Source organism: Phyllostomus discolor, chromosome 8, assembly GCF_004126475.2.
Source record: "Phyllostomus discolor isolate MPI-MPIP mPhyDis1 chromosome 8, mPhyDis1.pri.v3, whole genome shotgun sequence".
Taxonomy (NCBI): domain Eukaryota; kingdom Metazoa; phylum Chordata; class Mammalia; order Chiroptera; family Phyllostomidae; genus Phyllostomus; species Phyllostomus discolor.
The window spans coordinates 90,849,653-90,875,073 of NC_040910.2; the positions used below are offsets into that span (position 1 = coordinate 90,849,653).

The window sequence follows — 25,421 nt, forward strand, 5'->3', positions numbered from 1 at the left end:
AGTATGCGCTCCTGACGTTTCCAGTGAAACCGAGATGCAGAGCTCACAAAGCCATCCATAGCAAAGCTGCAGGCAACACACAAGTGCGAGAAATACAAGTCAGGTCTGCTGTACACTGCATAGCTGCAGGCAACCTGCACCCGTAGGCTAGAAACGGGTTTTCCAGACGACTGAAGCATGACAGGAGTCTTTCTGGTGTGTGACCCATACTTCCTTGCTTCTCAAGACATCCAGGCCACCATCCTGGAAAGGTGTTCCTGTGTTCAGAGGCCACTGGGGTTTTTTTGTTGTTTGTTTTTAATTTATTGAACTTATTGGAGTGACACTGGTTAATAAAATTACATAGGTTTCAGGTGTGTGAGTCCTTAATACACATCTGTACACTGCATTGTGTGTTCTCCACCCCAAGGCACCGGGGTGTCAGAGCCATCTGCTCTCCATTGAGCGACCCATCTCCTTCCTGCCTGTTGACGGTCACTGTCGCCTCTCATTTCCCGTCTGCTGCAAGGTACACGCAATGCTTTGGTGGAGTCACGAGGCTGAACGCAGAGGCCGTCTGGCTGCCTCTCAGGAGCAAAGCTCTCAGCTGTCCCTGCAGCTTCCTGGGACTCAGCCCAGCAGCAGAGGCAGCCAGAGGTCTGACCTCGGATAAGACGGCTGCTCTCCATTACAAGCTGAAGACATCATGCTGAAGGCAGCGCAGAGGAAGTAAATTCTAGCACAGTTCCTGGCACGCAGCACACTCTCAACAAGTATCTGCTGAATGAGGCACGTCAAAACCATGAAAGGCCTGAGCAGAGACGAGAACAAGCTGGGTGTTCCAAGTTGTGGGAACAGCAGGAGCAAAGGCTGGGGACCCAACAACCAGTTTGGCTCGGTTCCTACAGAGCTGGGGACAAGGGGTCAGCTGGGGAGCCCTGGGGACTAGATTTGGTCCAGAGGGTACGGCAGGGTGGCCTCCAGCCGCTGAGCCTCTCCTGAAGTCAGCCACCCCTCCCCGCAGAGGCAAGGGGTCATCCCAGGGAGAGTCAGAAGCCGCCCACAGGGCTGCCGGCCAAGAGGAGCAGCTGTTTTCAATGAGCAGCTTGGCCCTGAGGCCAAGCCTAGAAATGTCCCTGAGTCAGCAGAAGCTGCCAGCCCCGCCCTGCTGAGAGGCCAATCCTGGGGACTCAGCACCCCACCCTGCATCACCTCTGCTAAAACCTGTGTCCATGTCCAGGCACGCACAGGGAATCTGCATGTGGGGGGATGGTATCCCTTCTGTGGAGGGCAGGGGAGTCACATGACAGTGAGGCCCCAATACCCTGTCCAACTGTTCAATATTTCCACCAAAACCATGGACTGTGTGCGTTTTCCCATACCCTCCACGCTCCAGGCTTTTCACCCTCTCCTCCCCCACCCCCAACAGCCCCTCCTCCTCAGCCAGGTCAAACCTCAGGCTCTACACGGCTTAAAAGTACCTGTGACTAAAACCAAAAATATGGCCCCATTTGGACTCTGCTGCTTGCACGTATAGTATATGTGTGTGTGTGTGTGTGTGTGCGTGTGAGAGAGAGAGAGAGTGTGTGTGTGTGTGTCTTTCTCTTTTTTTCTCCAGTTGCAGGGAGCTTCCTTGACCGTTAATATCTAGAGATGCTCTTCGCACCGCTTAAAATGTATGTCTGGCAATTGTGATACGCTGTGCTCCAGGAAGATGCTAAAGCAAATTCTGGCAGGGAATGGGTTCAGGGTGGGCTTATCACCTCCACCTAATAAATGCAAGAGAAGGGGATTGTGATGGGAGTGCTGGGGGATGGAATTCATGTAAATTAAGAAAGGCAACCCTAACCCTCCCCAGGTTCTGTCTGGTCCCCGGGGCCCCCAGGTGGTCCTTGGCTCAGTGCAGGGGCCCCTGGGGGTGTCTGGAACACAATCTTCACCTGCCTTGGGTCGTCTCTTGGACTGAACGGTATTTAATCTCACCCCCTGCTGCTTTCATAGTCTCAGACTAAAACCTTTTCGGCCTGTCCTTTCCCGGGACCCATCTTGTAGGATGACCCCCCACCCACCCACCGTCACAGCGGATCTCGCCTCTAACCTCTGGCCTGACCCCGGAACCTTCCACTCTCAGGAAGTCCCACAGCTTCGCTCCCCTGCCCTTTTTCCATGTCCCTACCTCACCAGAGAATCCTAAGAGCCGGCACACCTTGACCTACCTTCCTCCTTTACCCTGTCCCAGGACATGAGGTGCTGGAACCAGCCCGTCCTTTGGGTCTTCGCGGCCGCTGGGGCGAACCTCTGCGCAGCACATTGCCCTGCCCCCGGTGCACGCCCCACCTCGGCACAGCGCCCCCTCCCCGAGCGCCCCTCCCCAGTGCACCCCCGCCTCCGCGCTGACCCTCCCCGACGTACCCCCCCCCCCCCACACCCAGCCGCGCAATCTCCGCGACGTCCCGCGCCCCCGGTTCCCGGCAACCCCTCTCCAGCGGGTCCCGCAGCGCTCCGGCGCAGCGCCTTCCCGGAGGCCCCGAGGTCGCCCGGCTCCCCAACCCAACTCTGCAAACGCCGGGTCCGCACGGCCCCCGGCGCGGTCGGCCAGCTCCCAGCCAAAATAAACAGCCCAAAGCCACTTCCTTCCCCGGGGGCAACTTTCACAGTGACGGCCGGCTCCGGTCGCGTCCGGAAGTGGCTTTTTGAGCCAGCACAATCCAACCTCCCTGACCCCGCGCGAAGGGCAGGACTCTGCAACCCAGACTGGAGCTGGGCCCAGCTCTAAATCGCCGCTGGCGGGAAGCGCGCGTGGGTGGGGGCGTGGACACGCCCCGGCGCAGCAATCACCTGCAGCTGGGAGAAACCACAGGGCCCACAACGAGGCCCACCCACTCGTTACAGCGGGTCGCCGAAGGCCCCTCCCGACCCACACCAGTTCCACGTGTACGTGGGAGGGAGTCGGGAGCAGATTACTCCACAAAATCCCTGAAAGGAGAGCCCGCGGGGGCGGCAACCCCAGCACCGCGTTAGGTGGTCCATACCTGGCTGGCTGAGAATGAATTAATGAGTGAGGAACGCTGTGGAGACACCAGGCAAATTTAGAAGAGTAATTTTTTAAAGTTAGTTTTGACAATGTGGCTGCAGAGGTGTTCGAGCAGCAGTGTGTGTGTGGGGGGGTGTAATTTAAAGCTAAATAAAACATGTCGCCTTGCTCACTGCAGTCAACAAAAATGAAGAAAAAACTTTTGAGGCCTTTGTCTATTTTCCAATTTTCCACAGTGAAATCAATACTATTTTTGAATGTAACTACCCACTCACAAAAAGAAATGTGCAGAGAATTGCACTGAAATGGAATAATTTGTTTGTGAGAAACTGAGGTTTGAAGAATAAACATTCAGTTCACCAGAAACATTTTATGAACAATTTCTGGTAGCAGTTTCTCACACAGCAGAAGAGAAGAGTAGGGGTCCCCACCTCCCTGCACAGGAGGTGCTCCGTGGCCAAGCACCCAGGCAGACCCAGGTCCGTCCTCGGCCTCTCCCTACCACCTGGCATCACAGTGAGTGTTTGCCCAGCGACAGAATGAAGATGAACTGAGAGATCTCAGAACTTTTATCTTGACAATCTCTGTAACGTGGGCATGGAAGCGCCAAAGGGTTCCGGACTCGTCCACCGATACTCATACGATTGGAACCATGACCTTTTCATTGGGAGTGAAACATGTTCGAGTCCGCAACAGCATCATGCCAGCAATGGCCGATGGGAGTGAGCCATATAACCGGTTGTCTTGTACCGGGAATGAGAAGGGGAGTTCGCAATCATTACACCAGTACGACAAGCCTGAACCAGGACTCTCCAGGGCAAACTGGGGCATACATATGGCCACCCTGCACTTACACAAACAAAGAGACAGATTAAAGTTTATCATGACACAGGTTCAAGTTTACCACGTGCTTACTAGGTACCAGGCACTGGGCTTCCAAGGCTTTCTCTTTAACCCTCTTGCTAACCCACATAGCGACCCTCAGAAGTAGGTAAAATTCCATCTGGCAGCTAAGGAAACTGATACTAAAAAACCGAGATTCAACATGTTGTTAATGCTGACAGTATGGGCAGAGTCCGATGGGGGGCCAGGAAGACTGGCTGCAGAGCTGAGCTCCAAACAATTGTTCCAGGTACTTGAACCTGTAACCCACAGGCAAGTTGCATTTGGCCTTCACAGTGTGTGAAAGAAAAGCAAGCCAACATTTAAAACTGCACAGATTTCACATAGAAAGTCTGCATTTCCAGCTTCTCTCGGAAATATTGAGAGGCCTGACCACACTGAGCTGGGGCACCTGCAGGGAGCCAGTCACAGCCCCCCAGGGGCACTGCCCACCCAGGGGGAGGCTCTCCAGCTTGCCAGAGTCCCCACTCGTCCCTTTTGTGCCCCACACCCCGACACTGAGGTGGAAGGGGAGTGGCCACATATTATTGGACTTGCACATTGTTCTTACTAGAGTAGAGAAACATTCTTCCACATTCTTACTTTATAGAGACAGTATCCTGGGCTCTATAAAGAATAACCAAGGGGCTGTGCCTCTTTCGAATGGAAAAAAAAGGGGGGGGTGAGTTCCTCTAAATAAGGCTCCACTGCCCTGCCACCAGTGTCCCTGTGACATGCTGCATTCCCTTCACGAAATGTGTCCGAGACACAGCACAATACAGTCCTGAGACAGCAGAACACATTTCATAACGAGCTTCTGCTCTACTCGCTGGCAATTCCCTGACCTTCGGACTCGGTGACATTCAAAGGTGACTTGTTTGGGTCGAAGAGCAAACCATGGCCCTCTCTGGAGTTAACTGAACTTAGAGTGTTTTTTGCTAGGGAACCTTCAGGAGCTCCCTAAGACTGTATGCCAAAAATGAAACACCTGCTGACTTCTGCGATGACAGGTCGATGGGACCTACCCGCACCTTCTCCGGAGGGAGGCACCACGGTGGAGGGTGGCTCTTGACTCTGGACTAACCCTTTTCGGGCCCTGGGCTGGCTGCCTCACTTCTGCGAGCCTCACTTTTGGAAGGACATTAATTAAGACCCGCCTAAGGGGTTTCTGGAGGATTAAGCAAGAAAACCCTGGAAGGTGCGCTATAGCCGGTAAGCACTCAGTAACAGAAGGTCATTATCGTTTCTGATATTTAAGCAAGACCCTCTGTCGGGACTGGGGCCCTGAGCTCAAGAATCTGCTTCATAGCACAGAGCCTGGGAACCGGGCTTAGCAGACACTGCAGTTTGGATGAGAGAAAATTACAAGAGGAAATAAGGCCAAAGACTCGAGTGTTTAAGCTGCTCTTCAGAAGAATTCAAAGAAAAATAAATCTACGGTCCAGATGTGGAGTCCCCCTCCCATTCCCGTGGGTGCCTGGTCCCTGGCAAGCGTCATTTGATTCTGGCCTCTGAACATTTGAACCCTTCCTCAGGTGTGCCCGGAAGGGAGATGCAAGGAGCAAGGGCCACAGACAGCGTGGTGGGGAAAAGTGCGGGGACTTCTGGGAGGGCGTGCTGCGCACCCAGCACATTCTGGTTCTACAGAAATAAACTCCAAGGGCAGTCACAGAGGGGAAATGAGGTCACAAAACATGCGGCTGGAAGGGAGAGTGTGAAAGGAGGTGGGGCAATGCCTGTGCCACTTGGCAGGGGAGACGCTGCGAAGGAGGAGGACAGTGGCAGTGAGGGACCCTCACGGGGATTCGGGCAGGCACGGGGCAGTGGGGCCCGTGGGGAGCAGGGCTGAGGACTGCAATCTAGCCCAGGAGTTCAGATCTGATCCCGCCCTCCCAACCTAAATGAGCTTAGGGGACTCAAACTACTTTCTTAGCTGTAAACTGAATTATAAAATACCCTCCCTGCCTCTTCACAGGCTCCTGGTGAGATCTACAGGAATTCTGACATGATCCTTTTAGGGTCTCTCTCCCCCATTAAGTGCTTCCTTGAGAGCAGGAGCTGTGTCTTATCCACTTGTCTCCCCAGTTCAGTGCATTCAGCAGGTGCTCAATACATGCGTGTTGCGCTGAGCTGGACCATGAGAGGCGGAAAGGCAAGCTGCCCTGTGTCCTATGGGCTAGGGTTTAACAACCTCTAAATTATACCCTCCTCTAAACACAGATCTACATAAGGACAATGAAAAGAAGGGAAACATGAAATTATTTCTCGTGCCAGGAGGTTGGGATTATATGTAACTTTCTATTATATTATTATAATCTTTCTGGAGTAAATAAAGCCGAGGGAAGAGAGACACAGGGGGCATCTAAAGATCCTTGAAGCCAGCAAAAGCTCTCTGCATCGCCCACAGAACCCGACTCTGGCTCAGGTCTCGTTTGGTGAGTTCGTCTTGCTTTGGCCCTGAACAGTGGCAAAGGGTCACACACACACACACACACACACACACACACACCCCACCATTGTAACATCACAACACTCGTGACCTACAAAGGCATGCCAGCGCTGATGCACCCGCCCCCCCGGCACCCCGCTCCTTCTCCCTCCCCACCCTCTCACTCTTTTTCCTGTTTCTTCCACACATTTGTGGGGCCACAGAAAAGACTGCCCCCACGACCATCACTGCTCCTCCCTCTCTGACATCAGTTAAAAGTCAGTCACACGGGTAAGGGAGCTCAGGCTCCAGGCACAGGCTGGGCTTGGACTCCCGCTCTTGGATTAGTCAGCCGGCCCCTTCAGGCCTCAGCGTCCTCATCTGCTCAGTGGAGACACACTCGTGCTTGCCGCACGCAACAGTCACAGAGCCCCGGGCACGGGCCAGGCGCCGCTCCGGGCACACTGCCCCACCGCCTCACCGCCTATGCTCTTTGTAGATGTGGCCCCAGCCAGCAGCCCTCCTGGAGGGGAACTTGGCCCCAGAACCCACTTCTTAGGAATTTAAGGAAATAATTAAGAATCTACACAGTGGATTTTGGGTGGCAATAATGTGTCATTGTAGATTCACTGATTATAAAAAATGTGCCACTCCATTGGGGGGTGTTGATCATGGGATTATATGGGAAATCTCCAGCTTCCTCTTAATTTTGCAGTGAATCTAAAACTGCTCTTTAAATAGTCTCATTAAAAGATAAGTAGATTGAAATACAAAAGAAAAAAAGAATCTATGCCAAGACTTAGCTATTACACAGCATTATTTGTCATAGCAACGACTGGGGAAATGAATGTCAGTGGTATGGGGCTGAGTGAGGAAACTGAGACACACTCCCACAGTGGACTGCTGATTTGATGCAGACAACAGAAATTAATTTATAAAAGTATTTAGATGTGGGTAGAGGTTCAGTCTGATTTTTAATAACTGAAAAGTACAGTATGACATCATTTCTATTTTCTTTTAAATCGTGTGACATCCTAAAAGACAGTTTTGCATTCTTGTTCTTGCACTCGGGCGTCCAAATCCGAGGGGGAGCTTGTTCGCAACGCCAGTGCCCCGGCCCCACAGCAGACCTCCTGAGTCTAATCACAGGGGGAAGGAAATCTGGATTGTAAACAAGATTCTGAAGCACACCAGAGTCCCAGAACCTCTGCACGTGCCTCCGTGTTAACAGCAGTTACCACTGACTTACGGCACAGCTGGTGATTTTCATTTTCTTCTCTTTGTATTTTCTTCAATTAATATATTTGGTAATTAGCCTTGCCTGGTGTGGCTCAGTGGACTGAGTGCCAGTCTGTGAACCAAAGCGTTACCAGTTCAAGTCCCAGTCAAGGCACATACCTGGGTCCCAGTAAGGGGTGTGCGAGAGGCAAGCACACACTGATATTTCTCTCTCTTTCTCCTTCCTTCCACTCTCTCTAAAATTGAATAAAATCTTTAAAAAATATATTTGGTGATAAAAAGAGATATGACCTGAATGTCCAACAAGGGGTTAGTCATGGTGCCTTGGCACAGCGGAACCCTCCATAGCCAGGGGGAGCACTGGGTGGAAACCCACCGATGACACATGGCACGTGAAAGAATGTTCCGAGTCAGCAGGAAAACATCTATTCAAAGTCTTACACAGGGAGAGGGAAGGAAAGGAGAGGACACAGAATTTGGAAGGATATTCTCCAAAATGTCTGCGGTGGCTGTTTTTTTGTGGTGAAATTTCAGGTAATTTTTCTTTATTTCATAACTTATTATTTGAATTGGATACTATGAATAGATATCCTTTTTCACTAGCCTGAGAAAAATGTATTCTTACCCTGAAGAAAATATGTCTGTAACATTGTCTTTTTGCAGCCTCATCCAAGCTCCCTAACCGAAGCGCCCGCCAGGGCAGATGCCCTGCTGAGGGCCCAGGGGGAAAGGAGAGCCAGTCAAACAGACAGCTAGGGGCACGTTGCAGGGTGAACACTAGATCTCCATGAAGAGGGGAACCCAGTCTGACCCCAAAGGGTTTTGTGAACTTCACCAGAGAGGCCAAGTGTATGGAAGAGAAGGGATAAATAAAGATACTCTGAAATAAAAATTTTAAATAAACAACAAACAAGGGAAAGATATTTGTAACACATATGGCAAGAAACTCATGTAAGCCAAAGAGAAAAATATACACTCCAATCATTGTAAGGTGCTAAGACCTGAAGAGATAAAAATAACCAAGGATTTAAACAGATAGTTCACGAAGAAGAAATACCCATGTCTACTAAGCCTTTGGAAAGTGTTTAAGAGTGTCTGGAATACTAGTAGTGTTCCTATTTGCTGAATCTGAGCATTGGTTACATGGGTGTGTTCAGTTTGTGAAAATTCAGAGCTGAACATTCATGATGTGTTCACTTTCCTGTATCGATATTATACTTCAAGAATTAAAAGTTTTTGCCATGGCCAGTGTGGCTCAGTTGGTTGGGTGCTAAACTTCAAACTGAAAGATCTCAGGTGCGATTCCTGGCCAGGACACGTGCCTGGGTTGCCTGTTAGGTCCCCCAGTCGGGGCACATGCAAGGGGCAACCAGCAGATGTTCTCTCTCACATCGATGTTTCTCTCCCTCTCTTCTCCTTCCCTTCCCCTCTCTCTGGAATCAATAAAGGGGAAAAATAATTTTAAAATATTTTAAAGATGTTATTGATTTACTTTTAGAGAGAGGAGAAGGGGGGGAGAAAAAAAGGAGAGAAACCTCAACATATAGGAGATACATGGATCTGATGCCTCTCCCACGTCCCCAACTGGGGACCTGGCCTGACTGGGAATCAAACAGGTAACCTTTTGGTTCCTAGGCTGGCGCTCAATCCACTGAACCACAGCAGCCAGGACAAGAATTAAAATTTTGTAAAGCAAGGGGTGGATAAACACAAAATAGAGATTGGTGGTGGGTGCGGGCAGCACGGAGAGGGAGACAGGAGAGAGGCACATAAGCAGTAGCACAGGCATTCCTCAGACATATCCTGGGTTCAGGTCCAGACCACGGCAATGAAGCGAGTCACAGGCATTTTTTGGTTTCCCCGTGCATGTAACAGTTACGTTTACACTATTCTGTAGTCTATTGAGCATGCAACAGCATTATGTCTAAACAAATGTACTGTACGTGCCTTAATTTAAAAATACTGTATTGCTAAAAATGCCAACCATCCCCTGAGCCTCCAGTGAGTCACCCCCTTTTCGGTGTGGAGGGTCTTGCCTGAGTGTCGATGGCTGCGGGCTGACCGGGCGGTGGCTGCTGATGGTCAGGGTGGCTGCAGCAATGTCTGACAATGAGACACCAGCCAAGCCCACCGCACCCCCGGACGCCTCCTTCCACGACTGCTTTCTCTCTGTAGCAAGCACACGGCACTGTTTGATAGTATTTTGGCCACAGAGAACAACTTTCAAAATTGAAGGCAATCCTCTCAAACCCTGCCACTATTTTATCAACTAAGTTTATGCAACACTTTTTTATGCGTGACACTCTGAACCTTTTGTTGTCACCTGAACAATCTTCACAACATCGTCACCAGTAGATTCTATGCACAAAAAGGAACGCCTCACCCTTTACCCTGAAGCCATTCCCTCACATCTCCAGGTTTCACTTCTAGTGCTTGGCTATTTCCAACCCATCTGCAGTCACGGTCCCCACTGAAGTCTGGAAACCTGAATGTCACCCGAGAGGGTTAGGATCAACTTCCTCCAAACTGTTCTTAATGGCGTCTAGAATGTGGAATCCTTTCCAGAAGGTTTTCAACTTACTTTGCCCAAATCCATCAGAGTTCCTGTGTTGGCAGCCACAGCCTTACAAAATGCATTTCTTAAATACTAAGGTGTGAAAAGTCAAAGTTACTCCTTGATCCGTGGGCTGCAGGGTATGTGAGTGTTAGCAGGCATGAAAACAACATTAATGTCATTGAACATCTCCTTTAGAGCTCTTGGGTGGCCAGGTGCATTGTTAGTAATATTCTGAAAGAAATCTTTTTTCCCCCTGAGCAGTAGGTCTCAACAGTGGGCTTAAAATATTCAGTAACCCATGTTGTAAATAGACGTGCTGTGATCCAGGCTTTTAGAAGAATTAATTAATTGATTGCTTTTTTAGAGAGACAGAGAGAGAAATATCAATTTGTTGTTCCAGTCATGCATTCATCGGTTGTTTCCTTCTACATGCCTTGACCAGGGACCAAACACACACAATTGGCATATCGAAACTATGTTCTAACCAACTGAGCTACCCAACCAGAGCTGTCATCCAGGTTTGTGGATCTATTTATAGGGCAAAGCAGAGTAGATCTGGCCTAACTGTTAAGGGCCCTAGGATTTTCAGAATGGTGAATAGGCATTGGCTTTAGCAAAAAGTCACCAGTTGCACTAGCCTCCAATAAGAAAGTCAGCCTGTCCTTTACAGATTTGAAGCCAGGCATTGGCTTCTCCTCTCTTAAATATGAAAGTCATAAATAGCATCTTCTTCCAATATAAGGCTGTTCTACTTGCATTGAAAACCTGCTTGGTGCAGCCACCGTCATTAATTATCTTACCTAGATCTTCTGGGTGACTTGCTGCAGCTTCCACATCAGCACTGCTGCGTCTCCTTGCACTTTTCTGCTATAGAGGCAGCTTATTTTCTCAAACCTCATGAACCAACCTCTGCTAGCTTCAAACTTTTCTTCTGCAGCTTCCTCACTTCTCTCGGCCTTCACAGAACTGAAAAGAATTAGAGCCTTTCCTGGGATGAGGCTTTGGCTCAAGGGAATGTTGTGGCTCGTTTGATCTTCTCTCCAAACCACTAAAACTTTCTCTGCATCAGCAATAAGACTGTTTTACTTTGTTATCATTTGTTCTCAAGAACTGTCTTTGCATTCACAACTTGGCTAACAATTTGGTGCAAGAGGCCTAACCTCTGGCCTGGGTCAGTTCTGGCCTTTAATATGCTTTCTTCCCTAACTTAATCATTTCTAGCTTTTGATTTAAAGTGAGAGACCTATCACTGTTCCTTTCACGTGAACACTTAAGAGGTCATTGTAGGATTATTAATTAGCGTAATTTCAATATTGTTGTGTCTTAGGGAAAGGGAGACCTGAGGGGTGTGTGGGAGGGGAGACAGGGGAGAGAGAGAAAAACAGCTAGTGGGCGGAGCAGTCAAAACACACACAACCTTTACAGATTAAGTTCTCCTTACATGGGCATAGTTTGTGCTGCCCCAAGGCAATTACAATAGTAACATTAAAGGCCACTCTGATGATAGATCACCATAAAAAAATTAACAATAATATGCCCTGGCTGCCATAGCTCAGTGGATTGAGCGCAGGCTGCAAACCAAAGTGTCGCAGGTTCAATTCCCAGTCAGGGCACATGCCTGGGTTGCAGGCCATGACCCCCAGCAACCGCACATTGATGTTTCTCTCTCTCTCTCTTTCTCCCTCCCTTCCCTCTCTAAAAATAAATAAATAAAATCTTTTTTAAAAAGTAACAATAATAAAAAAGTTTGAAGTATCGTGAGAATTACCAAGATGAGAACTACAGTGACATGAAGTGAGAAAATGCTGTTGGAAGAATGCCCCTCATTGGATATGTGATCTTGGACTGCAGCCTCTTTGGCTCAGTTGGGTAACACTGACCCCAGGAGGTTCCGTGCGCTCTGTAAATAGTCACGGAGTCTCCAGTCCTCATTTGTTGCCTGATGTTACACAGACACATCATAAAGTTCTTAAAATGCAGCAAGCCCACCCTGCACCCCTTGCTTTTCTCATTTGTACTCTGGCCTCACCCACACGTACTGCCATTCCTCGCCTGTAGAATTTTGTGTCCTGCTGCTAAGTGTAAGCTTGTGTTACGGTGTGGGAGTCCTCTCCCGTGGCCTCCTCTGTAAACACTCAGCTGATCAGCGCAGCAGGAGGAGGCTTGTGTTTGGGAGGCTGTCCATGGGAAGAGCTTCGAACCAGTGAGCACCCCAACCAAGAGCTTCCTCGGGAGAATGCACTCTAAGGCTGAGCCTCCTACAAAGGCCTGCAAGGGGAGGAAGCCCAACTCCCACGTGTCCTTTATTAATGTATGGGTTTTAGAGAGAGGAAGCAGAGGGGGAGAGAGAGCAGCACTCACTCATTGTTCCGCCCAGGGACACACCCGCAACCTTGGCATACTGGGACGCTGCTCCAACCCACTGTGCCACCAGCGCCAGGGCTCCAACTCGTCCTGTACAACGGGAGCCCTGGCCTGTGTGGCTCAGTGGACTGAGCACCGGCATATAAACTGAAAAGTTCCCAGTTCTGGGCTGCGGGCCAGGTCCCTGGTGCGGGGCAGGCAAGAGGCAACCACACATTGATATTTCTCTCCCTCTCTTCCTCCCTTGCTTACCCTCTCTAAAATAATTAAATAAATAAAATCTTTAAAAGACAAAAAGGCCAAGCAACGGTCATAGTTTGAGGAGATTAAGGAGACATGATGCCACTTTGGACCCTGGACAGTTGTTTAAAAAAAAGAAAAGAAAACAACTGGAGAAATCCAAACACAAACTGCATATCAGAAAAAATAGCCCTGGCTGGTGTAGCTCAGTGGATTGAGCGCGGGCTGTGAACCAAAGGGTCGCCAGTTCAATTCCCAGTCAGGGCACATGCCTGGGTTGCAGGCCAGCTCCCCAGTGGGGGCCATGTGAGAGGTAACCACACATTGATGTTTCTTTCTCTCTCTGTTTCTCCCTCCCTTCCCCTCTGTCTAAAAATAAATACATAAATAAATAAATAAAATCTTAAAAAAAAATAATTTCACTTGTTATATTTCTTGTATGTGTGATTATGGTATTATGGTTCTACAGAATGTCTTTGTTTTTAGTTGATACATGGTGAAGTATTTAAGTGTGAAATGTCCCATCTATAATTGCCTACAGCTTCACCACACACACACACACACACACACACATACACGAGGTAGAGCAAATGTGGCAAAATGTTAAAAGTTGGTTCTTTAGCTGAGGACTACATAGCTCCTCACTGCATTATGTATTTTTTTTTCACCTTTTCCAATGGTTTCAGAGGGTATAACACCAACGTAGTCCTGGGATTTTCCCCCACTCCACAATATGTCTCTGAAATGCACCCATGATAATGCACGTAGCAGAGGTTCACTCAGTCACCGCTGCATTACATTTCATGGTGTGTCTGTATCTGTGACTTATCCACATTTCTTTTGATGTGCATTTTTGGTTTTGTTTTGGCTATTCTAAACAGTGCTGCTTCTAGGCTTTTTCCAAAACACCAGTGCTCTTACGGTCTCAGATCCTTCAGAAATGAGGGTAGGCATTCACCGGGTCACACCAGAAAACCCTGCCCTCAGCGACCACGCCCGGCTGCAAGGCTGTTTCCTGGTGGACGGCTACTGCCCCAGGCTGGTTTGGCTCAGGGAATTCTCTCAGGTCAGGCAGGTTATCAACCCTACGCTCTCCATTTTGGGGAACTGCTCTCAAAATACAAGCTTTGGGAAGGTAGAAACCACACCCGATTTGTTCACCAAACACCAAATAAATACCATGCCTTGCACACTGTCAGTGCTCAGGAAAACAGAAACAAACAGTTAACTGAATGAATGAACGAACACCAGCGATCAGGCATGCATCCTCACCCAAATGTTACTGGGTGCAAATTATGTAAGACTGCCCTGTGGTCTTGAACTTCCCTCTTAGACATCTTCCTATGTACTGACACTAGCTGGGTATTTGCCACCTAGGTAGCCCCGTACACTGTCTATCGGGCTAGGGTATCTCAGTTTGCTTAGCTGTGCTTTTCTTGTCAGGTGTTTAGGTGGTTTCCAATTTCTTTTGCAACCACGAAGAGCCCTTCTATGAACTTTTTTTCTCTGCGGGATTCATGCCTTATGAATTCCCGAAAGTGGAATTAGGAAGTCAAAGGCTGCGAAGTGTCACATATCTGGTTTCTGACATACCGTCTGAGACGGAGCCCTGAGAGACTGACCCAGTTTGCAGGCCCCCCGCCCACAGCCCGGCGCTCGCCTGGCTCTGCCGGGGTTGGGCTTTCTGTTTTTGCGAGTTTAACGATGTACGTAAAGAAAGTTGCATCTTTAACCCCTAGAGATCTTTGCGCTTTCTATGTGACAACTTTCCATCTGAGTTTCCTCAAAGGTGATCAGCTATAGTTGAAATTAAAATTTTAAATTATCTTTAAAAATTATTTCACTGTTGTTCAGTTACAGTTATCCGCATTTACCCCGCCCCAGCCACCCCCACCTCCCTCCCCTGCTTCCACCCCCCTTGGTTCTGACCACGTGTCCTTTATTGTTGTTCCTGAAAACCTTCTCCCCTCCCCCCACCATCCCTCCTTAAAATTTTAAATTATAATCCAGTTGTCCAATAACTATAAAAGGAAAGATTCCTTTCCCCATTAGTGTGTTTTTTCTGGTGTGTCTCGCATTAACTTCTTATAACAGCTTAAGTCTGCTGGGACTTATTTCAGCCCATTGGAATATGTTCTGTGTATTCAATGCCATATGTTTTTTATGATTGTGACATCATCTGAAACTCTGGAAGGATGACTCTCCTCACTGCCTTTCTACTACAAACAGAAAATTCTCATCACAGGGAAAAAATATTTTGTAACTATGTGAGGTGATGGCTGTTGACCTGTGACGATCATTTCGTAATATATCATATCAAAGCGTTATGTTAGGCACCTTAAACTAATAAATGTTATGTTAATTATATCTCAGTAAAACTGGGGTGGGGGGGCTCTTTGGCACACTTATTTGGTCTTTCTTTATTTTTCTTTTTCTGTTTCAATAGACATTTAGCATGCCCTGACCGGTGTGCCTCAGTTGGGCGTTATCCCACAAAGCGAAGGGCTGTCAGCTCGATTCCCGGCCCGGGTGTTTGCCTGGGTTGCAGGTTCGGGCCCTGGTCGGGATGCAAGGCAACCGATCGAAGTTTCTGATGGATGTTTCTCTCTCCCTCTCATTTTCTTTCTCTCCTTCCCCCTTCTCTAAAAACAAATAATAAAACCTTAAATGAATACATAAATATTTACTAGATGCCACTGTGTCCAAGGCACTGTGCTGAGACCTGTGCAGGAACCGAAGGGAGGAAGGGGCTCCCGCGGGTGGATGGCAGTGATGAAACGCAAGAGGAGCTCTTGTCTGGACTGTGGGCCCGGTCCCCATTCGGGGCACCTGCAAGGGGCCACCAACTGACGTCTCTCTCCCTTTCTTTCTCCCTTCCTTGCACTCTAAAAATAAATACAACCTTTACAAAAAACGTGATGGTCCCACTGATCCTTTCCCGGTTTCCATTTCCAGAGGACTGTAAGCGGGAACACTCTGGGCCACGCCCACTCCTGCCTCAGTCTACACCGGGAGCCTGGCATCTGCTTCCCCTCCCTAACACTCATTGAGGCTGTCGGGGAAGGCTGGGAAACTGGCTTTGCGTGTTTCCCTAGAGGAGCTCCAAGCCCACCACGGAAGCTTCTCACCATGTCCTCTTGGTGGTAGTCCTGGAGAAACAAAGGGAGACTCCCCCTATTTCCGGGGTTTATCCACAAGTGACATATAGATGCTTGTCATTCCTCAGCCCACTCGATCCCACGAGGCAGTGATCAGGACCCCTTGGAACGGGCAGGTGCAGCCAGGGAGCAAGAGGGGAAGGGCATCCCAGGCAGGGGGACCGCTGTGTGCAAAGGCCTGGAGGTGGGGAGGCGGTGGTTCAGGGAGGATGGAGCAGACTGTGCTGAACAGAAGGCATGGGGTGTGGGGGAAGCAGGGGCCAGTGACCTGGGAAGAAGCTGAGATTCCACAGCCAAAAAGATCCCCTACTAGCAGAACCAGAGCCGTGGGTGCAGAATGCGGAGTCGGAGAAACTGCTCTGGGAGAGGGGAAGGGCTGAGGCAGAGAGCTAGGGCCCAGCCAAGCAGGGTGGGCAGGGGCTGCATAGTCAAGGGGCTAGGGAGAGCAGACCCAGAAGTCCAAAGAAGAGGAAAGGAACTATCCAGTGAAGTTCCCTATGGGCCCATGGTCAAGTTCAGGGAGCCACCCCAATCTGTCTCCTAAGGGGCTGGAGCTGCCTGATGCCGGCAGGTCCCCGGGGCCACAGATGCCTTCATCCAGTCTGCCTATTCACTGACACCACCCCTGACTGAGGAGCAAGGGGGATGTGCAGGGTGCAGGTGAGCTCCCAGAGCTGCCCCACAGCTGCGATGGCCCACCCCACCCAGACTCGCAGGATCCAGTCCAAAGACGGAGGCCCTCCCCACCTTCGTGGAGGACTAAACAGGAAGAGACACCTTCCCTCAGCAAAGCCCAGGCCCTCCGAGGGCGGGGACCCCCACTGGAGGTGTGTGGCGGGCACCAAGGTGGACTCCACAGACCAAGCCCCGGTCATCCCTGCCCTCAGCACTGCGCAGGCTCAGTGAACATCCCCTGACCGGACAAGGGAACATACGCATCCCTGACCTCAGGGAGGCTGGGGCACTGGGCTGGGGCTGGCTCCTCCTCCATCAGGCCCCTTCCGTCACTCACTTAATCCATGGCCTCCTCAAGGTGGGCACCTCACATACCTTGAGGACACTTAGCAAGGCTTGGGCCCAGCCTCTTGGGCCCACTGAACTGTGGGAGAGACAAGCGCCCAGGCAGCCAGATGTCACAGAGCTGCCCCCTCTACACTGTTCCTGGAGCTCCTCTCAGGAGGACACAGCAAGAGATGCTCGAGGGGGCTGAGAGCTATGGGGAAAGCCCATAAAGCAGAATTCTCCAGTTCTTCCTAGCAAATACCCTTGAAGTGCTTAATTTCATGCTCAGCGACCACACCTGGGTTCGAATCCTGCTGGAACCACTTTCAAGTGGTGTGGTGGTGGTGGTCTTGAGCAAACGATTTCACATTCTGATGTGCTGCCCGTGTGTACCAGCAGTAACACCTTCCCAGGGTGACAAGGTGTAGAAGAGCCGTGCCTATACGTGCAGTGTGGGCGCCTAATTAATGCTTAAATTAGTGGTGAATGCAAACAATGCCCTTCTGAGAATGTCCAGGTATTCCTGACATCATCTCATCAGCCCAAATCTCTCTACCACGAAGGCATCAGAAAGCCAAGATTCTCTTGTGCGAACAAACAGGGGCCAAGACCAGGGCTTCCTCCTCCCCTGCCCGCACCCTCACCTTGCCGGGGGGACCTGGGGGGCAGAGGGGGGCAGGTGTGAGGAAGGATGCTAGCACCGACCGTAGCTCAGGTGGGCACCACTCCTGCCCTGGCAGCTCACAGAAGGGGACTGGGTTGGAATAAGAAGACCAACTACTGGGAGCCGGGGGTGGGGGTGGGGGGGCGGGGTGGTGGCAGTGGTGCAGGCAGTTTGTCGGGCTGACTCTGGCAGGAGCAGCAAGTACCTCACGCCTTTCAGAAGGGATGCCTCCCTCCCTCCCTCCCTGTCCTTTAGACAGCAAACTCTGTCCTCACAGGAAGACTCCCCAGGTCTCCCCCTCTCCTCCATCCGCGTCCCTGGAGCTCCCGACAACTGTCCAATCTGCACCTCACTCCTCCGCTAGCAAACCTGCAGGGGTTCTCCAGGGACCCCCACTGCCAGCTGGCAAGTCGCTCCCCCATTCTGGCTTCTTTCACTCAAGGTTCCCCCCGTACCCACCCCACTCAGGAACTCGCCACCCTGGCCCAGCCAGCTGCCACATGACCCCCCCAACAGCCCGGCCCACCTTCCTGGCCTCGCCCTCTCCGCTCCCCTCCCTGCCTCTGCAAAGCCTGGTGCCACCCAGCCTCCCTCCAGGGAGCCCTGCTGAACCCTCGCCCCAGCCTCTCCAGCCTCCAGACACTGAGTACGAGCGGCCCCAGATTTCCACGTACTAGTTGTGTGACTCGAAGTGAATGATGAAACCCCTTTTTGCCTCCATTTTCTTATTTGTGAAATGGGCCCAACAAGGCCTCCATCCTTGGGTTCTTATCAGCATTAAATGAGAAACTGCACATGAAGAACTGAGCCTGGCTCCTGGCCGCGAGCAGGCACCCCGCCAGCGGATCCCTGCCCACCCCCTTCCCTGTGCGGTAGGCCACGTTTCCCCCCCCAGCAACACCTCCTTTTCTCCAAGGATGCACCTTACAGTTTTCTGTACCTTCCATCCTCCTCAAGTCTTTGGCTCGGCACTGAACAGTGAATGCTGTTCTAAAACGCAGTCATTTAGCCCTGACTGGTGCGGCTCCGTGGGATGGGCATCCTCCCCACAAAGCAAGACGTCGCCAGTTTGATTCCCAGTCAGGGCACACACCTGGGGTGCAGGTTGGGTCCCCCGTTGTCGGGGTGTGTGCCAGTGCGAGAGGCAACCCATCGGTGTTTCTTTCCCTGTCTCCCTCCCTTCCCCTCTTCTCTAAAAATAAACTAATAAAATATTTTTGTACAATGCAGTCACTGAACAAATTAACAGAAAGGTCTTCCAGCCATGAGCACTGGGGGGCATCCCATGGAGGTGGAGAAAAGACGGGTTCTGCCAGCCCACACCAGGCGCGCACTGCTGCCCGGCCGCCCAGGGGCGCTGCGGTGCTCCATCCTCTCAAATCACTAGAAGCCACCCACCGGCACCCCTGTCCCCAGGGTAAGTTCACTCCAGCAGTGGTGGCCTGCTAAGCCAAATCCTAGCTTCCACAAGCATTTCCTGGGGCCAAATGGGGCCGTTCGGATCGTGGGGCTGCTAAGCTCCTCCCAGTAACCACCTAATTCATCAGGTACAGCGGGATGAGGAAGGAATTCAGCCTCCAGGAGGAGCACTCTGGACAGAGGATACAATGATGTGCAGGGGCAACCCCGTGTGATTTCACCCTCCTCTTCCGTAACTGCTGCCATGGAGACCGGGCCACCCCACCCCATCCCACCCCACAGCTTCTTCAGTGGAGGCAGCAATGGATGCACTGCCACTGGGAAGTAGGGGACACAAGCGCAGGGACACAGCCCGAGGGAGGGCAGGGGCCGGGAGGAGACCGGGAGGCAGAGGGGGCACTCCAGGTGACCTCCCTAACAGGGCCTCTCACTAGATAATTCCAGGTCCCTCTGTCAAAAGCTCCACTGCGGGGAGAAAGGCCGGGCCAGCTCTCTGGCCACGACCCTCCCAGGCCCTGGCTTTAAAATGTGCTCTGGGACTCTGGAACCGCCTTGCTCCTCCTCCACCTCCCCCCTTGCCTGCCTTCTGGGTTCCTTCACAGAGGAGCCAGACACAGGCAGGAGTGCTGGAGGCAGGGGCAGCCAGTGAGCCCCGACCTGCAGTGGCTGGGGAGTTAGGGACCTGGGTGGTGCTGGTCCACATTCAATTCCAGGTGGGTCTGAAATTCAGCAGGGGGGCCTCTACCTGTTGTGACTAGACCTCTGCCTCACCCATCCGCACAACGGGGGCAGGTAGTGTTTTGGTAGCGTCACACTTGGTGTGTGGGCCAGCCCAGCAAGCGATGGCCATGGGGCTGTCTGGACTTTGCATAAAATTGCAAACACTGCACTGACTATCCCCTCTCACTCATCCCCATCCCCAAATTAAACGTAAAGCAAGCCGGAGCTGGGCCGACACTGGGCTGTAATTACTGCACTCCCCGGCAATTCCAGCTTTGACTCATGCCAGCCCCCCAGGAAGTGGGTCTTTCCTTTTTCACGCTCAGAATCTCCGTGAGGGGTCTGGCTTTCCCCACACTTCACTGTCACCCTTTAGAAAGAGCAGCAGAAAGAGAATGTACAGCTTAAGATCTTTGTTTTTTGTTAGTTGGGTTTTTGCATCTTTAGCAGCTCTTTGGCTGCCCAAGATCTGTCTACTCTGGAGTGGTGCCAGTTTCGCCAGAGGCACCCAAACAACACACACACACACACACACACACACACGCTCTGTCCAGCCTGTTGCTGCATCCTGGTGGCACAAAACTGGCCCACAGATCTCCGTTCAAGCAGTGAGGATGCCGCATGCCACAAGCTGACCTTAAAGACCAAGTGTGGAAAAGAAAATTATAAGCACCCCGAGATTCCAGAAAGGCACACAAGCCTTTACGAATCACTAGAAAACAATCATAACCCATCAGTCCTGGGAAGAAGCAAAAAGACCGAACTGGAGTCTACTGTATGGAGCCTTCGGTTCCTGCGGGCGCGCCCCGCAGGTCCAGGAGCCGGGTGGTCCGGGAAGGCTGGAGCGGGGGTCCTCCCGGAGCCCGCCCTCTTCCTCTGAGGCTGTTCGAGACCCCCGGGCTCCCCTCCCCCGCTGCCCGCCACATCTGGTTCCACTCAGATCCTCCCCCACCTCCAGGCACGCTCCTCCCCCTCTCCTCCCCGCTTTCAGAAAAGCGGAGACGATTTTTAAAAACCCAGTCACACACACAAACACACACACACACACACACACGCACACACACACACGCGTGCGCGGAGGGGGTGAGGGAAAAGGAGGGAAAAGTTGAGAAGAGAGGCTCGCTTCCCCGTGTTTACCCCCCCCCCAGCCGGGCCCCCAAGTTGGCCAAGTTGGCAGCGCCTTACCCGGGAGAGCGACGGTGTCCCCGGGGGGGCCCGGGCGGCCCAAGTGCAGACCCCCGAGAAGCAGGGCACAGCGCAGCAGGTGATGAAGCCAGGGTTCGGGGGCTGGCAGGCAGGGCCCCATGCCCACAGCGCGCCACTCAGGGGATACGGGGACCGAGGGCGCACGGGTGCGGTGAGCTGTGGCAGCCGCGCACTGGGATGTGATGACCGCCCGCAAGGGGCTGCGTCTTCCTCCGGGTCGGGACGAAGTGATGCCTCCCGGGGAGAGGAGGAGAAGAGGAGGGAAGGAGGCAGGCCCGGCGGAGGGAGGGCAGGGGGGAGGAGCGCAGAACCCAGGAGGAGGGTGTGAGGGGCAGAGGGGAAGGGAAGCGGGCAGCTTGGGAGGGGAGGGGGGAGGCGTGGGGCTGGGGCTTGAGAAAGAGCTCCGAGGGGAAAGGGAGGGGAGGCGGAGAGGAGGATCCGCTGGGTCGAGGAGGGCCCCGGCGGCGTGCCCGCTCTCCAGCTCTCCGTTTCTCTCTCCCTGCCTCGCCTTCCCTCTCTTCTCCGCCCGGGCCCGGAGCCCCAGACGCTGCGTCACAACTCCTCGGCTGGCGCGGGCGGGGAAGCAACTGCAAAACTTTCCGCACACTTCTCGGCGTGGCCGGACGTGGACTGCGAGGCCCGGCTGGGCGGGGGCGGGGTCACCGGCGCGCAGCTGACCCTGGCGGCCACACTCGGGCTGCTGGCGCCCCCTCTATCCAGCCTTTTTTCCGCCGCTCTCTCTAGTCACCGAGCATCCGCTACCTTCACGCCTGGGAAGATCCCTCCTCTGGTCTGGTGGGGAAGGGGCGGGGCCCAGAGCTCGACCACCGGGATGAAAATTGGGGGAAGGGGTGGCAGGGCCCCTGAACCGTGGGCGGAGCGCAAACTTTGGCACTTCTTGTTTCAGCATTTGTGCAACCCCTATGTCAGGTCCCTGGCGCAGAGGAGTGTAGTGCTTTCGCTAGCTAGCTGGGGCTGCATCCAGAAAGCTAGGGCAAATCTGTCCACTGGATGCCCCAGAAGACATCATCACTCTCATCAGCAGCGAGTGGCTGGCTGGTCGCAAAGGACCAAATGGAAATTTCATAAAAAGGAAGACAATCCACAGTTATTCCGTATTATGCAACAGGTCACTGCAGCACAGAGCCCTGGACTGGGAGTCAGGATGTTGGAGTCGAACCGCACCTCCGCCTCTGATTCCCTGAGTGACCTTGGAAAAGACTCTTGGGATCTCTGGGCTCAGAGCCAGGCTGAGACATTTAGAGACCCTAAATGTGGAGAAGATTCACGTTCTCTCACCATGAGTAATCAAATAAAAACAATATGAAACTAACATACGTTTTATTGTTTCCTGTGCTGTCCATCGCAGTGATATTTTTGGCAATAACTTTTTCTTTTTTTACTTTTTTGCCTTGGTTAAAGCTTTCCCCATTTCTGCAGCCGAGGGTGTGGGGCCCACGATGCTCAAGTACCTCTTCCCTTCTCCGGCGGGCTGAGATTTCTTGGCAAGTACGGGTGGAGGACGCAGGGCCACAGAGGCAGCATCCACCAAAATACTCTGCAGTCGCCCAGGAAGATTCCCATTATCTACATTTTTGCCCTAAACAAAAATGGCTGCAATCAGACCTTACAAGCCTGTAGCACTCCGTTGTTAGCTTGGGCGGGTCTGACAGAGCCACGTCCCTTCTGGCAGCTGCTGCTTCACTGAAGCCCTTTGGGACACATCTTACTTAGTATGGCACGTCCTGGGGTCCCAGGACCCTGCAGGGTACTGGCTATGCTGGGGCCAGTACCCTCAAAGATCATCCTCTCTCGCTCCCGATTCTCACATCTCTCCTGTTACCCCCAAGTGTTTTGAGGACTGGCCAGCTTTAGCTAAGCTACTGTTTTTATCCTGGTCTTGAGTAGCCAAAAAAGTTTGCTCAAAGTCAACCTATAGGCTTCCATCTCTGGAGGTGCTAGCCACCGGCCTCACCAAATTTCCCCTGAAGGGGAATTTGGGCAAGGCTCCCCAAGTTTGGAACAGGGTTGGATGGCTCTGCTCCACCAGCCTGAGTAGGGTTTGGCATTCCTTCCCACAGCAGGGCAGATGCCAACTACCAGGCATCACCAGCAAAATGACATGGGTCCAGGAAACCCCCCACTTGCCAGAACCAGCCCCAGTTGCCCAGCACACAGACGCTCTCTCATTTCATTTACCCTGGTAAAATTCAACCACCGATTGCTAGCTCTGTGCCAGCTGCTGGGAAAGCGAAGATGCGCAAACTAGGTAGCAGCCCTAGAAGTCTGGTTTAGTGGGGCAAGTAACACATGGTTTTTTGCCACATTCCAGGCAGAGAAATGGCCACTCAAGGGCTGAGGAGCACGAAAGTGTGTCTCATTAGCAGGGAATGATGCCTGCTCTTCTGACGCCCTGTTCCAGTCTCTGTGGAGGCCAAGACTTCCTGCTCAGCCAGCCAGGGTTACACACTGCATTCTGCTGTCTGTGAGGGACCATGTCCGTGGCCACCATCTGTCTTAGATCTTGAGCTCACAAGGCAAAGGGCCAGGCCACATCTGGGCAATTCTCCTGTGGAGAATCCAGCCTGGCCCCCCACCACTTAAAGATCCTGTGCAGCATCAGTTGTCAAAAGAACGTGGCCCCAGTCTGCAGGTGTGTCAGGTGTGGTGAGGGCTGGGGCTTTTAGAGGGCCTCTCCCCGGTGCCCAGACCCTCATCTACTTCCAAAGGAAGGCCAGTATCCTCTGTGCCCATGGCCTCATCACCATTCCTGTTAAAGCTCTGTGCAACCACTACTTATTGGTGAACTCTACAACCTGGTCCAGGGAATTTTTGCCAAGATTGTATTTGCTATAGTGGAATCAGTAACAGTCAAGACACTGTTAGCCAAACACTGGAATCAGTGGGTCTGCTGATTCCATCCACCCAGTGTGGAGAAAGGAGCAGACTTTAGAGTCAGAGGGACCCCAGCTAGAACCCTGGCTCTCCCACTGACTAGCTTTGTGACGTCTGGGGAGTTCCTCAAGCTCTCGAGTTTCACAATTCCTATTTGTAAATGGGGTAACAATTCCTACCTGGTCCCCCAAATTAAATGTTGCATATAAAGCAGGGATGTCAGACTCATTTTTACCAGGGGCCACATCAGCCTCGAGGTTGCTTTCAAAGGGCCGAATGTAATTGTAAGACTGTATAAATGTAACTACTCCTTCACAGTTAAGTGAGAGCTTGGTGCTGCCCCTGGGTAGAAACAAGGTGCTGGGCCGGATAAAACAAGGTGGAGGGCTGGATTTGGCCCACAGGCCTGTGATATAAAGGGATGGCATGGCCCCTGGATAAAGATGTTCAGGAATGCTATTCCCCTCCCTGCTTCTCATCTTCCTCAGCCATTGGGACAACAGGTGTCTCCCTGGCTCCTTACTCTTGGTCCTACTTGCCTTGCTGGTCCATCCCCTCCCCACTGCCCACAATTGCTGCCCAGGTCAATTTTATTGGGATTGCCACACTGCTTGTTTTCCTTTGCCCAGGAGAATGGTACAGCCTCCCCTGCCACCAGAACACCTCCGGGTTCACTGTATATACAAAAGTGGTATTCCGAAGTGTAAATGAAATCCTGGGAGAAGCGTCTCGTGCTCTCTTAAGACAGGAACGGGAAGAGAGTTATCCAGGACTGGCAGGGGGCAGGATTTTAGGACCTTATACAGCAAGATGACACAATCAGGTGGAACCTGAAACAGGAATGGTCCGGGAAGCTGTGCCCCCACTTCCCCAAATTTCAGTTCCAGCCCAGGACTGCAGAAGCTGGGTTGATACCAAGGCCAGCGTGATCTCCAAGCAGATGTCTGAGGGTTAGCCGTGAGGGAGGGGCAAGGGAGAGTGAGGGCAGCCTGAGGAAAGGGAGCCTGGGATCAGGATGAGACATGCCTGCAGCCGGGCCCAGCTGCAGCCTTCACCCGCAGCAGTGTTTGCCCTGGAGCGGCACTCAGAATCCACCTCACATTTTAAAGCCTGAAGTCCACCCCCATTCTATCCTGCGCTACCTACTGCCAGGCACCAAATCTCTCCCGGCCTCAGTTTTCTCATCTGTGAAGACCAGCGAGATGCTTCTACCTCATCTATGCCTACACTGTGAAGAGAGACACAACCGAGAAACTTCCCTGCAAAGCAGCAGTGCTAGAGCCCCTTCCCCTTGCTGATCCAGCCCTCTGGGACACCTCCCCAAACTGCCCTGGGGTGAAAAGGCCGGGGCAGCACAGAGGGCTACCACAGCTGCAGACTGCGCCTGGAAGCTTGGATGAGACTAAGGCTACCACAGTTCTCTAGCTGAGCACTACCCTGCACACCCAGGAGGCCTAACCCATGGCCAGGGATGAGTGGGGCCTGGTTAGCCAGCCAGGTGCCCTTTGACCTCTTTGCACCTCGGGTCCCTGGTCCAGCCCCACCCCCCACACACACACCCCTTTGCTGACTCCAGCCGGTCTTGGGCCCCTGCTGAGCCCCTGAAGCACAATAGGGCTCTTGTATTCCCTGTC

At 52.1% G+C, this 25,421-nt stretch overlaps 1 protein-coding gene and 1 long non-coding RNA gene across 3 annotated transcripts in view; one reads left to right on the forward strand and one right to left on the reverse strand.

Annotated features, from left to right (window-relative positions):
• The window catches only part of MRC2 (mannose receptor C type 2), a 52,648-nt gene extending 31,459 nt beyond the window's left edge, over positions 1-21,189 (reverse strand). For both annotated transcript variants that reach the window (XM_028519907.2, XM_036033537.1), the window contains exon 1: positions 20,872-21,189. In XM_028519907.2, coding sequence (XP_028375708.1) covers positions 20,872-20,992 — 121 coding nt within the window. In that variant the 5' untranslated portion in view covers positions 20,993-21,189. The remainder of the gene's footprint in view (positions 1-20,871) is intronic.
• Positions 20,735-22,227, forward strand: LOC118502175. Its single transcript, XR_004904871.1, has 2 exons — positions 20,735-20,950; positions 22,022-22,227. It is a non-coding gene; the product is annotated as an uncharacterized LOC118502175 (long non-coding RNA).
• The last annotated feature ends 3,194 nt before the right edge of the window (positions 22,228-25,421 follow it).